This window comes from Meriones unguiculatus, chromosome 8 (assembly GCF_030254825.1).
Source record: "Meriones unguiculatus strain TT.TT164.6M chromosome 8, Bangor_MerUng_6.1, whole genome shotgun sequence".
NCBI lineage: Eukaryota > Metazoa > Chordata > Mammalia > Rodentia > Muridae > Meriones > Meriones unguiculatus.
This window is the reverse complement of record NC_083356.1, coordinates 120,364,305-120,378,466: the sequence shown is the minus strand read 5'-3', so window position 1 is coordinate 120,378,466 and position 14,162 is coordinate 120,364,305. Positions and strand designations below refer to the sequence as shown.

The following is a 14,162-nucleotide window of genomic DNA, read 5'->3' as shown; positions in this document are numbered from 1 at the left end:
AAAAAGCTGTCATAGTTCTGGAGTGTAGGTGGTCCGTTAGAAGATGAGAGGGAATCCTACTTGCAAGGGTTCTCTTGCTGCATAAGCCCATTTGGGTGGTGGGGGGAATATCATCCATGCAAAAGTCAAAGAGGAAGGGTCTGGAGAAGATGTGAGGGCACCGCACTCATCTTTGTATTAGGAGCTCCTTCCTAGGACAGCAGTACGACCCTTTCATGAGGGCACAGCCCTTAGGGCCCGGTAACCTCTTAAAGGTCTCGGCATGGTTACCTTGAAGACTTAGAGCAAACCCTTGCGCCAGTGAGGGCCCGGGGTCCCCCGGCTCTTCCAGGCCCTCTGCCGTGGTCCCAGCAGGGGCGCTGTCCATCCTAGGTCTCCGGTCTTCCACGGGAAGTTCCACCCTCACGCTCTCTGCGGGAATTAGCCGGGGCCACAGACACTTCCTTTGAATCTAGTTTTCTTTACTCTGACAGTGAAGGGCTTAAGGTGGACAGACAGAGGCCCCGAGAGAGACGCCTGTGAGGGGGTCTGTGGGTGGTGTAGGCGGATGACCATTTGGAAAGGGACACTCCGGATAGCGCACTAACTTCATGGCACGGGCGTGTAGTCCCACGCCTGGGAGGAGGAGGAAGGACATGAAAGTCATCCTTCCCACATTCTGCTCTCCGGGCAGTTCAGGCTACAGGAGCGCCTGCCTCACCGCAGACAAGTAAACAACTGTTCTGCCTCGTAGCCTCCTCCTCCCTAAGACCTTACGCGCTCTGTGCCCTCTCTGCCCCCTGCAGGCCGCTGGAACGCTCGAGTGAGGATGTCGACATCATCTTCACGCGGCTGAAAGAAGTGAAAGCCTTTGAGAAGTTTCACCCGAACCTCCTCCATCAGATCTGTCTATGCGGTTATTATGAGAACCTGGACAAAGGAATAACATGTAAGGACGGGGACTCCTGTGGCACGCGCTTATGTGTGGGCTCGTGTCCGTTCGTGGGCACCACCGTGCGGGGGACAAATAGCCTCCGAAGAGTCTGTGTGCCAAAAGTTTGGGCTTCCACGTGAGCTGACATTTCTCTCCCCCGTGTTAATTCTGCTTCTCACTCTTTTGTTCACAGTGTGGGAACAATTTTACACACATACACACACAGACACACACACACACACACACGCTCGCCACAGCATCAGGGCATCAGCTCGCTTTCCAGATGGTTCTGGAAGGGCAGACTGACACACTCCTTTAGCTGTATCCTTAGAGACTCAAATAATCATCTTCTTTAATCCAAAAAAGAGGTGGCAGTTGGGCTGTTAACGTTTCTTATACGGAACGCTGTTCCCTAAGTTTTGAACTGACCTCAGTAATAAACATTGCTTATTCCAGGTGTGAATCAGGGGCAGTGAGAACAAAACCATAGGGCAAAAGCTGCATTCTAGAAGGGCTTTTCTCTTCATTAAGAAAGCAGTGTCTCCCAACTTCTATATTTTATTCTGCAGTAACAGAACACTTCCATCCAACTGCCTTAAATAACCAGTGACTCATCCAGGAAGGAAAAAAACAAAATACCCAATCCTTCATCGATGAAATCCCTGAGGTGAGATGATTCATGGCTGCTAGTGAAGTGCCTCTGTCCCTCCCCCTCCCCCCAGCCTCCCCGTGCACCTCAGAGGTTGGCTTGTCTCTGAGGCAGCTGTAGCAGGTGGAGGCATTTTGTGTCCACAGCATACATCCTCCCTGAAGGACTGTTTCTAAGTCCCCCAGCAGACTCCTTGTGTTGTGGCATTGGTCAGAGTTGTACCCCATGGCTAAAGTCTAGACCAATCCCTGGCAAAGATGGTAAAATGTCCTGGATTGGTTAGAACAACCCTCACCACGCCAGCGGGGCTAGAGCAGGAGCTCTTGGACCAGGCCTGAGGAGGAGGGTGTGAACTGGCATAAAATCTGGCTCGGTTAGGATGAGCATGCTCCAGGTGGGGACGCAGCGGCAGCACCACTGTAGAGAACTTAGGAAACTAGTAACAAAAGTCAGCTCTCGTCCCCAGACCTAGAGATGACTAATGATATCTAGTATGCGTCCTTTGAAGTGTTTTCCAGGTGCACACACACAAAGGGTCACATTTCTAGTTTTAAAAACCCTCCACACAGGGACAGGAGAGATGGTTCAGTGGCTGAAAGCACTTGCTGTTCTTTGGAGGGTTTGGTTCCCGGCACCCACCTGGGAGAGCTCACAACCCATGTAATTCCAGCTCCTGGGGAACTGACATTCTCTTCCGACCTCTGCAGATGTGTGTGTGTGTGTGTGTGTGTGTGTGTGTGTGTGTGCTGAGCCTTCTCTCCAGCCCTACGGATGACTTAGCAATGTCTGCTCTTTACAAATTACGGGATCGAGCGTTTGTCCTGAATATCTAGATGGTTTCTCGCTGCAGTTACAAACTCAGAGACTCTTGAAGTTCAGAAGCTTCTGGTGAGGGTCCTCGGACCAAGCACCTTAGTACAGCGGAGTCAGAAAATGAGCAAGCGAACAATGACTCAGCCCTTTACAGTTTTCATAAACAAAGAAGAATAAGGCATCCGTTGGTTAGCTTAAAAGGACACACGTTACTCTAGAAAACACAGTGCTTTACATTCACTTATTTATTAACTTATCTACTTCCTCACAGAGTCTTGCTGTGTCCCCTGGCCTGGCCACAGATTCATGGTCCTCTTGTCTCAGCTTTCTGAGTGCTGGGATCATGGGTGCGCCAACACAGTGGTTTTGCTTTTGATGCAGATTCATGAAGTTGGGTGGATAATGTGGCAAGGCTCACAAACCTTTTCCTATTGAGAGTCATGGTTTTCCAAGAATCACAGTGCAGTGAAACAGTACTTAAGATAAGTCACACTGGATGTTAGTGAATTATTACGGTCAATGTTGCCTGTGGTCTGGCTCTCCTGGAACTCACTCTGTAGACCAGGCTATTCTCAAACTCACAGAGATCCACCCGCCTCTGCCTCCTAGGGACTGTGATTCCTGAATTGCTATGCCAGACCAATGGCTCTCACTGCAGTCAGGGTGATCAGTCATGGCAGATCAGGGTCCAGGAGCATTCTGTTCACGGGGCAGCTGCTTCCTAAGATGCTCACTCTGTAGGATGAGCATGGAAGAAAGCCATGCTGTATTCTTGTGGGAAGAGATCAAGGAAGGCTGAAAGAGGCCATGCTTGTAATGCCCAGTGAAAGTCTATCCGTGTAGCCAGACATGCTATGTTTACACCACTGCTTCTTTTTCAGTATTTCGCCAAGGTGACATTGGAACCAACTGGTATGCTGTCCTAGCTGGATCTTTGGATGTTAAAGTGTCTGAGACCAGCAGCCACCAGGTAATCTACGCTGTCATTAAAAAAAAAAAAATGTTTTGGGCATGTGGCTCAGTGGTAAGGTGATTGCCTAGCATGTGTGAGGCCCTAGGTTCCATGGCCTCACACATGCTAGGCCCAGGACCATACCGTATGCAAAAAAGTATCATTACTGTTGTTCTTAATTTTTAAAAAAATATTTATTATTTTTTATAAACTCATATACGAATGAGTACAGTCTTTACACATTTCCGACCCTCCCCCTTCCACTCCAACTCCTCGTGTCTGCCAAGCTCCCTCTCACACTCACGACCTTGCCAACATGTTATTATTATTTTTTTAAAGACACATTTTGCAACCAACTTCCCTACACTAAATGTTTATTGAATTCCTTCATTCGGTCGTGTTAGAACATACACTGAAAGTCTTCTGTGGGATGTGAGCTTGGTGTCAAGGGTTGCAGCATTCAGTGTGGGGAAGCGTTGGCTGTCTCAGGAGCTGGCTGTCTCTCGGGAAGTGCAAACAGTCCCACTGTGGTGTGACACACAGTTTCACGACTGCTGTGCAAGGTGAGAGAGAGCATGGGGAAGGAAGGAAGGATGGAAGGGAGGAAGGAAGGAAAAAAGGAAGGAAGGAAGGAAGGGAGGGAGGGAGGGAGGGAGGGAGGGAGGGAGGGAGGAAAGAAGTCTCTTGCTTCCCCTGGGAGCCTTTTTCTACCTTGCATGGTCCCTTTTCTTCATATCAGAAGTTATTCCCCATCAGCCTCCTAGGAGCTCCAGAGATGCAGGGGAAAAAATGGTCGACACAGGCACCCTCAAAAACCTCTCTTTCCATAGCGGAATGTGGTGGCACACACCATTAGTCCCAGCAGGTGGCAGAGGCAGGTAGATCTCTTGTTCGAGGCCAGCCTGGTTTACAGAGTGAGTTCCAGGACAACCAGGGAAACCCTGTCATGAAAAACAAAAACCCAAAACCCAAAACAACCCCACCCAAACAAACAACCAAACAAACAAAAACACCCCAACTCCCCAAACCAAACCAAAAAGACAACAACAACAAACCCCAGAAGAAACCCTCTCTTTCCTAGGCTAGGGTAGTGGCTCAGTAAGGAAACTGTGCTCTGTGTAAACACGAAGGCATGGGCTCAGGGGCTCAGCTTCCGCCTACAAGCCTGGCAGAGTCTCATACATCCTTCTTTACTGTTCGCAAAGGGAGGCAGAGACCAGCATCTCACTGGGGCTCATCGGCCAGTGAATTGATGAGTTCCAGATCCAAGTGAGAGACCCTGGCGCAAAGAATAAGGTGGAGAGTGATTGAGGAAGAAACCTAACATTGAACGTCTCTGGCCTCCACAAACGAGTACACACACACATACACACACACACACACACACACACACACACACCACTGTTGCCATTCTGCTGTCCTGATGGACACCTCTGCTTAAAGCTTCTTGGTGCTCATTGCACCTACGGGTCTTCTGCACAGATGTGCCACAGTGGGGCCCTTGAGGAGGGTCATGTTTTGGTCCCTCTTGCTCTTTGACTTGGCCCCGAATGAGTCTTGATGGAGAAAGGTGAGGAGGGCGAGAAGACGAAGAAATGCTGTGCCGGAGGGAGTGGTCAGGAGCAGCAGCAGTGAGCAGCTGGCCCGCTGGCTGCTGCTCTAGCATGCGACTTTGATGGGGTGAAAGCAGGGTGGCCAGGGTCTTCAGGAGCATTTCCCTATCCCCATGGGAGAGTCGCATGGGGTCCTCTGGGAAGGGCCGAGGAATGCCTTGTAATTAGCTGTGGGGTTCTACACTTTAGCGTAATATAATTTGTTTTTAATCTGTGATTTTTGACCTTAAACCTAATGCAGAAAACTTTTCCAGGCTGGGCTTGTCCACCTAGATTGGGAGGAGGTACTCGCTTCAGACTGATGCCGGCTTGTTCTCTCCTTCACATGCTCCAGCCTGTAAACTTTAACCAGTTCTCTGGATGTGTTTGCATCATTAGGATTCAAGGAAGAAAGGGGACATTGACTGCACATTTTCCAGGATGTAGCCTGAGACAGACAGGGGTCCTAGGCTCTCTGAGGAGAGAGAAAAAATTAAGGAGAGTGAGCAGGAAAGCTGGCCCTCTTCCCACCAGGCTTCCTGAAAAGAAGGAGGAGGGGGAGGGAAAAAACATACCTGATTTACCTGGGTTTGCTGTGCAGTGGACACTGGGCTCTGCCTAGTAGCAAAGGGGGGCAAATCAGCCTAGCTGCTCAGCTAGGAGAGCGCCCTGTGTAAGAGAATAAGAAGTAAGAGGGACAGGGAAAGAGGGAGGTAGTAAGAGAGGGAGGGAGACAAAGAGACAGAGCGATTGATTTTGAGGAACTGGTTCCCTGGATCATGGGGCTTGGCAAATCTGCAGTCCTAGGGCTGCTGTTGGGTTTGGGGTGGAGGTAAGAGTTGATATTGCATTCTTGAACATGGAGGCCGGAAGCTCTGACTTTTTTGTTCTGTGGGAAGGCCAAGAGAAAGAGATTTCTCCTTGTTGCTGTTGTTGTTGTTCTTCTTTTTGAGACAGAGTTTCTCAGTGTAGCCTTGGCTGTCCTGGACTCACTCACAGCAATCATCCTGCCTCTGCCTCCCTGAGTGCTAGGATTAAAATCATGTACCACCATGCCCTGCTAACAGATTTGTTCTTAAGACCATCAACTGATTGGGACAAGGCCCACCTACTTTGGAGAGAGTAATTTGCTTTCTTTAAAGTTTATTTATGGGTGGCAAGATGGCTCAGCAGGTAAAAATGCTTGTTGTTGCAAGCCTGGAAGAAACCTAAGTTTGATCCCTGGGACCTATGCAAAAGGAGGAAGGACAGAGTGGCCTTCACAGAGCTGTGTACTGACTTCCACATGTGTTTTGTATCGTGTATGCACTACTCCCAAATAATACACGAACATGAATGCATTTAAAATTTATTTACTATAGCATTAATAAATAACATCAACACACACACACACACGCACGCACACACACAAACCCCTTTACAACAACATCTAGTATTTGACCAAACAAATGATTACCAGATTGGCACCGAAACTCCATCATAGCACTATGTCCCTTCTACCTGTGTGCACTGACTGGCTTCATCCTTAGGCATATATATGCTGGTGTGCCCAGAGGCGTGGCTATGAAGCTCCATGACAGTGGTTCCAACCCACCTGGGGCCACACAGGTGCACCTCAACCAACATTTGGATTCAGGTCTGACACAGTCCAAAGTTTACATTCTTCCTGCCATCCCCACATTTTTTTTTTTTTCTTAAAGGTAGGTGGAGAGTTGGGGATGGGAAGTTGAGGAAAGAGAAAGAAAAACTGTCCCGAGGGATTGAAGGAGAATTGAGAGATGATGGGGGAGAGCTGTGTCCAGGGTCAAGTCATCAGAGAGGGCAGGGCAGCCTTTCTCTGCTAGCCTGCATCTCCATCTTCTTTCTCTAAGAACCCCTCTCTCTCTGTCCGTCTTCTCCCCAAGTCAGAGGGAAACCGTGACAAACTCCCAAACCCTGCCTTTCACCCCCCTGTGTGGGGACATTAGATGCTTTCTAGGCCGGAAGAGTGAGTAAAAAGCGCGAGAACGGCTGGCTCCTGGCGCAGGAGTGCCGCCTACAGGCAGCTGCGCACTGAGCATCCAGCAAGCGTCTCCACCTCTCCCCCTCTCCACCAGTGTGCTCTCATACCCATCAGGAGGGGCAGCCCGGGCTTATGCCATTGACCATAATGGGAATGGGAAGGGAAGGAGATGGAAGGGATGGGCAGAGGGAGGAGACAGAAGTGAGGGCAGCTAGGGTCACAGCTGTGGGGAGAAGCAGCTTCCTTGTGGGGCTCCTCCAGCTGCTCTTCTGCAAGCGATGCCAGCTCAGAGCCCCAGGCCTTCCCCGCCACACCCTCTCGCCATCCTTGACCACCTCTTCGATCTAGCGGTGTATGGTTAAACCAATGTGGCCCTGCATTTCACAGGGAGTTTACCCACAGGTTGCAGTGGGGTAGACAAATGAAGAAAACTGAGAGACAGCGGGTTACAGGGAAGAGGTGAGATGGTTAGAAAGGGTATCGGTGGGTTGTGTGGGCAGCCAGGAGAAAGGAAGGACCCTGGCTTGGAGGAAGGGGTGGGTGGTGGCACCCCTGAAGAGATGGGCCCCCGGGTTCCGACATAGTCTTATCATGCTATACATTTGTTGGGTTTTTATTGATTTGATCCTTTTCTTCTGAAAAAAAAAAAAATTATCCTACTTTATGTAGTGATAGGGAGTTAAGGATGCATATGTAAAGATCCGATTTGCCTCATAAACTCTAAAGAAGTCCACTGATCCCACATTGTAGAACAGCGTAAAAACTGTTCAGGGAATGTTCACTGTGTGGGGAGGGTGGAAGACAGGCCTTTGGGCTTTCAGGCTGAGGGATGGCTTGCCACCCAGCACAGGGCTCAGTCCCGCTGTCAGTTTATCAGCCAAAGTTGCTGAGGGTAGGCTACAGGCAGAAAGAGAGAGGCAGTAGCGCCTGCCAACCACCTCACCGTGTCTGCGCTGACACAAGGTCCTGTTGAGAGCCACACAGCTCCCTCCTCAGGCAGCTACCTCTCCCTTTCCCTACTGGAGCCCGAGCCACACCCTGCCTCTGCAGCCTTGAATTCTGGGCAACTGAGTTCCCCAAGTCTAAGGTTTCCAGAGCAACCTGGACGGGAGAGAGCAAGCCCTGAGATGGGCAGGGACATGTCCACCCAGAGACCTTCCCCCAAGGGGCTGATGCTCTCACTCTCTTTTCTGAATTGCTACATTAAAACCGTGTTTGCACTAAGAGTTCTGGGAATTCGGGAGCCATTCCTGTTCTTCCTGTGCTGCGGGACTTCTGGGGACCTGCAAATCCTCACTCCTGTCTTCACATACTGCACATTTATTCCTTCACACTATCACACAAAGCCAGGCTCGTCTCAGCGTGTAGGGTCAGAGGCGTGTCACAGGCGTGTCACAGGCGGCTTTCCTGCCTTGGCCCTTCTTTCCGCTGTCTTACGAAACTTTGAACAACCAGCAAGGGGCTGGCCTGCAGATAGCATTGTGTCTAATGGAGTCCGAGCATGGCTCACCTGCTCAAGTAGGTTTCTATTCGGCCACAGGGACCTTGTGTCCAGCTCCCCAGTGACACCTGTCTGCACCTCCAGGAACATCCTGCCCAGGACACACAGGCCTGCAGATCACCAAACTCAAGCCCAAAGAACCCGTGTACTTTCAGGCCTGCTTACTTGGGCTGAATAGTACCACTTGAATGAACTATGGGTGTGTAGTTTTCACTAATATGTTAGTGATTAGGACTAGAAGTAAGCAATAGAACATGTTATAAACAAGAAATAATAATAAGCCGTAAGTAGCAAAAATCATCATTATTATAATAATAAGCAGTAAGTAGGTTTATAAACCTCACTATTTCAGACAGCAGCACCTAACGTGTGTGTGTGTGTGTGTGTGTGTGTTTGTGCATGTGTGTGTGTGTGTGTGCAAAGTCTTGTTTTCCCTGAATATTTTATAGGTGAAGAGAATCTACGGTAAGTAAATGCCTAAATCCTAGAAACATGTATGATTTTAAACTAATATGGAAAAATTTCCAATCATACCAACTCCCAGAGACTGCTGACAGAATTCCATGTTTCAAAATGGGTAATGGTGGTTCGTGCTGTCGTTAAAGTCTGCATCTCTACCAGACACATACCCACTGTTATCTTTGATACAAACCACTTGGCTGGATATGAGTATGCGCAGTAAGAAAAACTGAGGTTAATGGGTCCTATCTTAATGATTCGATGCATGTAAAGCACTTGGTATAAAGCTTTGGACGAGCAGGGGCCTTGCGCTTTCTGGTTACCATTAAAAAAGTTGGCTACCTAGAATGGAGAGGCGTGTGCGGCCATGCCTGCAATGCTAGCATTGGCCACAAGAGGGCAGTGTTAGAACATGAAAAGCAGGAAATGCAGCCCAGTGTTGGAAACTGCAGGAGTTTAATTTTGTTCAGCCATTTCCCTGGAGAATCTGGGCTGCCCTTGGCCTTGGTCATCATTTCATCCCACCCCCTCACCTATCATTGTGCCATTATCTGCCAAATCTCACTCTGGCTTTAGAAAAAAGAGCTCTTACTGTTTTTTTTTCTCTAAGGTCAAATAGTGAACTTTTTGTCATCCCTGCCTTTGCCTTTATAACTCGGATGCATTGCATTTTTGTTTATCAAATTCGAAGCACATCTCTCTTTCTTTCCCTCCCTCCCTCCCTCCCTCCCTCCCTCCCTCCCTCCCTCCCTCCCTCCCTCCCTCCCTCCCTCCCTCCCTCCTTTCCTCTCTCCGTCCCTCCTTTTCTCACTCCCCTCTCTCCTCCTTCCCTCTCTCCCTGTTTTCCTCTCTCCCTGACCCTTTCATTCGGTCACTCCCTCCTTTCGCATGTTTTCAGTGACACCACTTTTGGGAGACGTTTCTTGGGCACACTTCTAAACACTTTAATGAAGCCCGGAAAGTGTGAAAGGTGCCAAGCTGGCAGTGGCCGGTCCCCTGCTGCCTGCGCTCCAGCTGTGGCTCGGCTACTCGTTGGGAAGAGATCGCTTAATTGACTTAGCACTCCACCCGACTCGCCTTAATTTAGTTGTGTTGCTGTGTATCCTGGTGACACAGCGCTGGCCAGATCGGCCCTGTACACTGGCGAGAAATGCCCACACCAGCCCGTTCTCTGCAAGCCCTCCTCAGCAGGATGGCCCTCAGCTGCCCGCAAGCTGACTCCAGGGCCATGCTCTGGAAGGAACCAGCCTCACTGTTGCTGCTTGCCAGAAAACACATTTGTCTTAGAAGTACCTCGCCTTCCCGTTTGGCAGTAAATCCTTTTGACACACGTACAGCTGGATGCCTCGTCAGACTCTGAGATTGGGTTCCACTCAATTTTATTACTTAAAAGCGCTTAGAGGACTCAATAAATTCCAGGAGCAAATTCAAGCTCACAAACTAAAGGCAAGCGCTTTGAAAGGCATTGGCAAGTGCCTCCTACAGGCGGAAAACAGGACACTGTGAGAACATTGGCTTCTGAGTCCATCAATACACTTAAAGATAACTGAACACAAATGAGATTATTAATTCTGTACTCACTAATGCAGAATATAAATGACCTCTGAGTAACCAACAGATCTGATTTTATATATATATATATATTTTTTCCAGGTCTCATTATATAGCCCCGGCTGGCCTGGAACTTTATATAGAGGACCAGACTGGCCTCAAAGCCTCCGAGATACACATGCCTCTGCCTCCCAAGTGATGGGGTGAGAAGCACGAGCCACCACGCCTGGCCTGAGATCTGATAACTCTTCTAAATTATAGAAAAATTATACAAAAAAAGAATCTTGGCATGTTCATTACAGACAGTGCTCATGCCTACGGTACCTTAGTCAGTACCTTAATCAGATCGTTACTCTGATGTCCCCCAGAACGTCTGTGCAAGCTGGGATTCTAAACGGCCCGCCAATCCCACATTTTCTGGCTTGGACCAAGGTCCTGACTGCTTGTGACCCGCAACTCAGCTTTGTCAGCACCAGCTCTATTTTCATAGTGAACACAGGAAGCAAACGTGAAATGGCGCTCATGAGAACGCCTGCTTTAAGGATGTGAGTATTCCGTAATGCAGACGCACAAAGCAGATAAATTAAGGGGTGATTAGTCGCAGCACAAAAGGATTCTTTGATTTACAGCAGGATTGTCAGGAGGGTTTCTTTGAATACAAGCTCCCCCAGAGAGCTCAAGTGTTTGGCAGATCATTCAAACCACTTGACATCCAGACTGGGGGACAGAGAAACTTGGAATTTAAGTGTTGAAAGCCATCATTAGATGAAGCTTAATACAACACGACTGTAGAGATTCTCTGTTGTTTAAATAATAGCAAAAATATAATTTGCTTTTTAGAAGCGTAGAAAACCTATGCGTGTGAGGCAATGTGACTGAGTTAGGGATCATAATTTCCTTTTATATTGTTTATTTCTGTTTACTTCTGAAGCGGGGGCTCAGCCAGTAATGGTGATTTTAGCCAAGCCTCACTAGGGGAGTTCGAGGCCTGAAGCCCACGTCCTGGAGAGGGAGAACCAGCTCCCACAAGTGGTCACGCCGACCCCGAACTTCATGCTAGAATATCTGTGCCGTGCGACGGTGTCCCCAATAAAGAAAGTGTTCTGCTACTAATCTTATTAAAGAGACAGTGAGCATTTCACTGAGGAGTTAGGGAACGCTTTGCCCCAAGCTTGGAGGAAGCACGGTGTAGGTCCATGGAGGTTCAGGCCTCTTCCATATTGGCTCTGACTGACTCTGTGTCTCCGTGTGGACCTCCTTTGCCTGGTGTTTGCTGGCTGTCACCACAGGCTTGTTGGCAGCCTTTGGTTTAGGACCAGCATCTAAGATGGCTGCAGGTTTGTGTGGCGATGGCCCAGGCAGGTTTAACGACTGGTACACATAGACTGTTTACACTCGGGGAGGGAAAATGCCTGCAGGGCTTTTTCTTAGTTAGTGATTGATGTGGTAGGGCTCACGCCAATGTGAGCGGGATCGTCCCTAGGTTTGTGGTCCTGGGATCTGTAAGAAAGCAGGCTGAGCAAGCCATGAGGAGCAAGCCAGTAAGCAGCACCCCTCCATGGCCCCTGCATCAGCTCCTGCCTCCAGCTTCCTGTCCTGTTTGAGTTCCTGCCCTGATTCTGCTTTTGATGATGAACAGGCAGGTGGGAGTATGAGTGAAATAAGCCCTTTTCTCCCCAAGTTGCTTTGGGTTATAGCGTTTCATCAAAGAGTTAATAACCCTAGCTAAGACAGGGAGTCAGGAAGCAGGCCCAGTGGGGAGCCAGACCTCCACACAGGCTGACTCTCCCCACAGAATGACTCCCCGGGAGCCCTTGGGCTACAGGTGGATTGTCAAATGTTGCATCAGCATGCTTCTACAAGGATCCATAGAGACACGCATTCCGTAGCTGAGTGAAGAGACTGACTAGTTTCTTGTCTCATTTCTCCGTATAACTGGGCTGTTTTGGACAAGATGCTGAAGAACTACGAGTCTGAGTTTGTGTAGCTTATAAAGCAGTGATAAGAATGATGATAGTGAAGGATCTCTTTAATAGCATTCCTAACTCAAAATCCTAACTGTTTCACATCCTGGAACTTTTCGAGTGCTAGGAATGGAACATTCTGCATCTGATTCCGAATGACAGGCAGTCCAGGGAACAGAGTGGCGGCTCTGCTCTCCAGCGCCCATGTGACAAACCTGGGCTTGGCCACAGCATCTATAACCCCCCTGTGACAGGAGCTGGAGGAGGTGGAGATCGGTGGATCCCTGGAGCTCTCCAGCCAGCCAGCCTAGCCAACTGCTGAGTGCTGAACTCAGTCAGAGGCCCTGTGTCGAAAGACCCTGTCTCTGGCCTCTACACGTGCGCCCGTGCACCCGCGCACCCGCATGCATGTGCACACATGTACACACAAAGCGCAGCTCAGTGTGTGCACAGATTTGTTTGGAATATTGCATGAAGTTACTTTCAGACCGTTCATGAGGAAATATGACACAGAAGTGGTCCCCTCCACCCAAGGTATCTCCTGATTATATGTGTGTGTGTGTGTGTGTGTGTGTATAATATAATACAATTATTCCAAAATCTTAAAATGTGGGCAATCTGAGAGCATTCTGACCCAAGCATTTCACATAACTTCTATTGTCGATAGGAACGCATTGTTCAAATAACATGATGTCAATTTCGATGGACAAAAGAGACATCACAGTAGAGACCGTGTTCGGTCACGGCACAACATTCCACTCATGTGTATGGAGATCTCCAGTCCCAGGAGACCCTACCGCCTCTCTGGCCTCCCAGGGCCCGGCACACTTGTGGTGCACAGATATATATCGAGACAAAACACCCATATGCAGAGAATGAAGTCATTAAATAAAAATTCTTTTTAAAGTGTACTGATCAGTAGGTCTCCTCTGTGGGAAGCCGGGCTCTCTCCAGAGAAGGGCAAGGGAGCCATGGCTTGTCCCACTGTCCTCTCTTTGTGGAATTATGTACCTTAAAGCCGCCTGCCCAGCATTCTCTTTTTGGGTGGGTTCATGATGCTCCAGGTCGCCCTGCTGGGCGTTGGTCTGAGGCGTGTACATTGATGTTAGCTACTGGCCCTCAGGAGCTGGTCACTGCCCAAACACAGCCATCCTTGTTGTTAAGCCTGACTAAGACATTACACCTGATTGGTTGATTAAAAGGCCTATACCTAGGCAGGGCAGAATGGGGTAGGTGTGGCTAAGGTTCCTGGGCTTGGGGTTCAAGAGAATCCTGGGAGACAGACAGACAGGAAAAGACGAGGAAGGAGGACGATGGGTTAGTGTGGAGAAGAAACCACGTGGGCTGGGAGGAAGGACTCCAAGGATGACGTGGGTGGAGAAAACAGCAAGATGAAAAATATAAGCAAATATTTATATAGGATTATGGATGGAAGTTAGCTCAGACAAAGATGGATAAGGCAGATGGCGTTGGATGGAGGCTGGGGGATGTTTGGTGAGACTATTGAGACAGCGTAGGTGAACTATCTGCCCCGCCTGAGGTAAATAAGGCAATTATAAAATATAACAGGTGTCTTATTACTTGTGATAGTGGGTTAAATAATACTGCTGTGATAATCATAGGGTAAATAATAAATAATATACAGCCAAACACCAATTTTATTCCCTACAACATAGCACCTTGCATGTGTGTACGGATCTGGGTAGATCTGTGTGCCGTGGCTTGGGAACGGGGCGGGGGGTAACGTGGCAGGGCCCCAACAGGGC

At 49.0% G+C, this 14,162-nt stretch overlaps 1 protein-coding gene across 4 annotated transcripts in view; it reads left to right on the top strand.

Annotated features, from left to right (window-relative positions):
• Positions 1–14,162, top strand: part of Rapgef4 (Rap guanine nucleotide exchange factor 4) — a 266,011-nt gene that overhangs the window by 44,365 nt on the left and 207,484 nt on the right. For all 4 annotated transcript variants that reach the window (XM_060390453.1, XM_060390452.1, XM_060390457.1 and 1 more), the window contains exons 2-3: positions 786–928; positions 3,257–3,345. In XM_060390453.1, the coding sequence (XP_060246436.1) occupies positions 786–928; positions 3,257–3,345 (232 nt within the window). The remainder of the gene's footprint in view (positions 1–785; positions 929–3,256; positions 3,346–14,162) is intronic.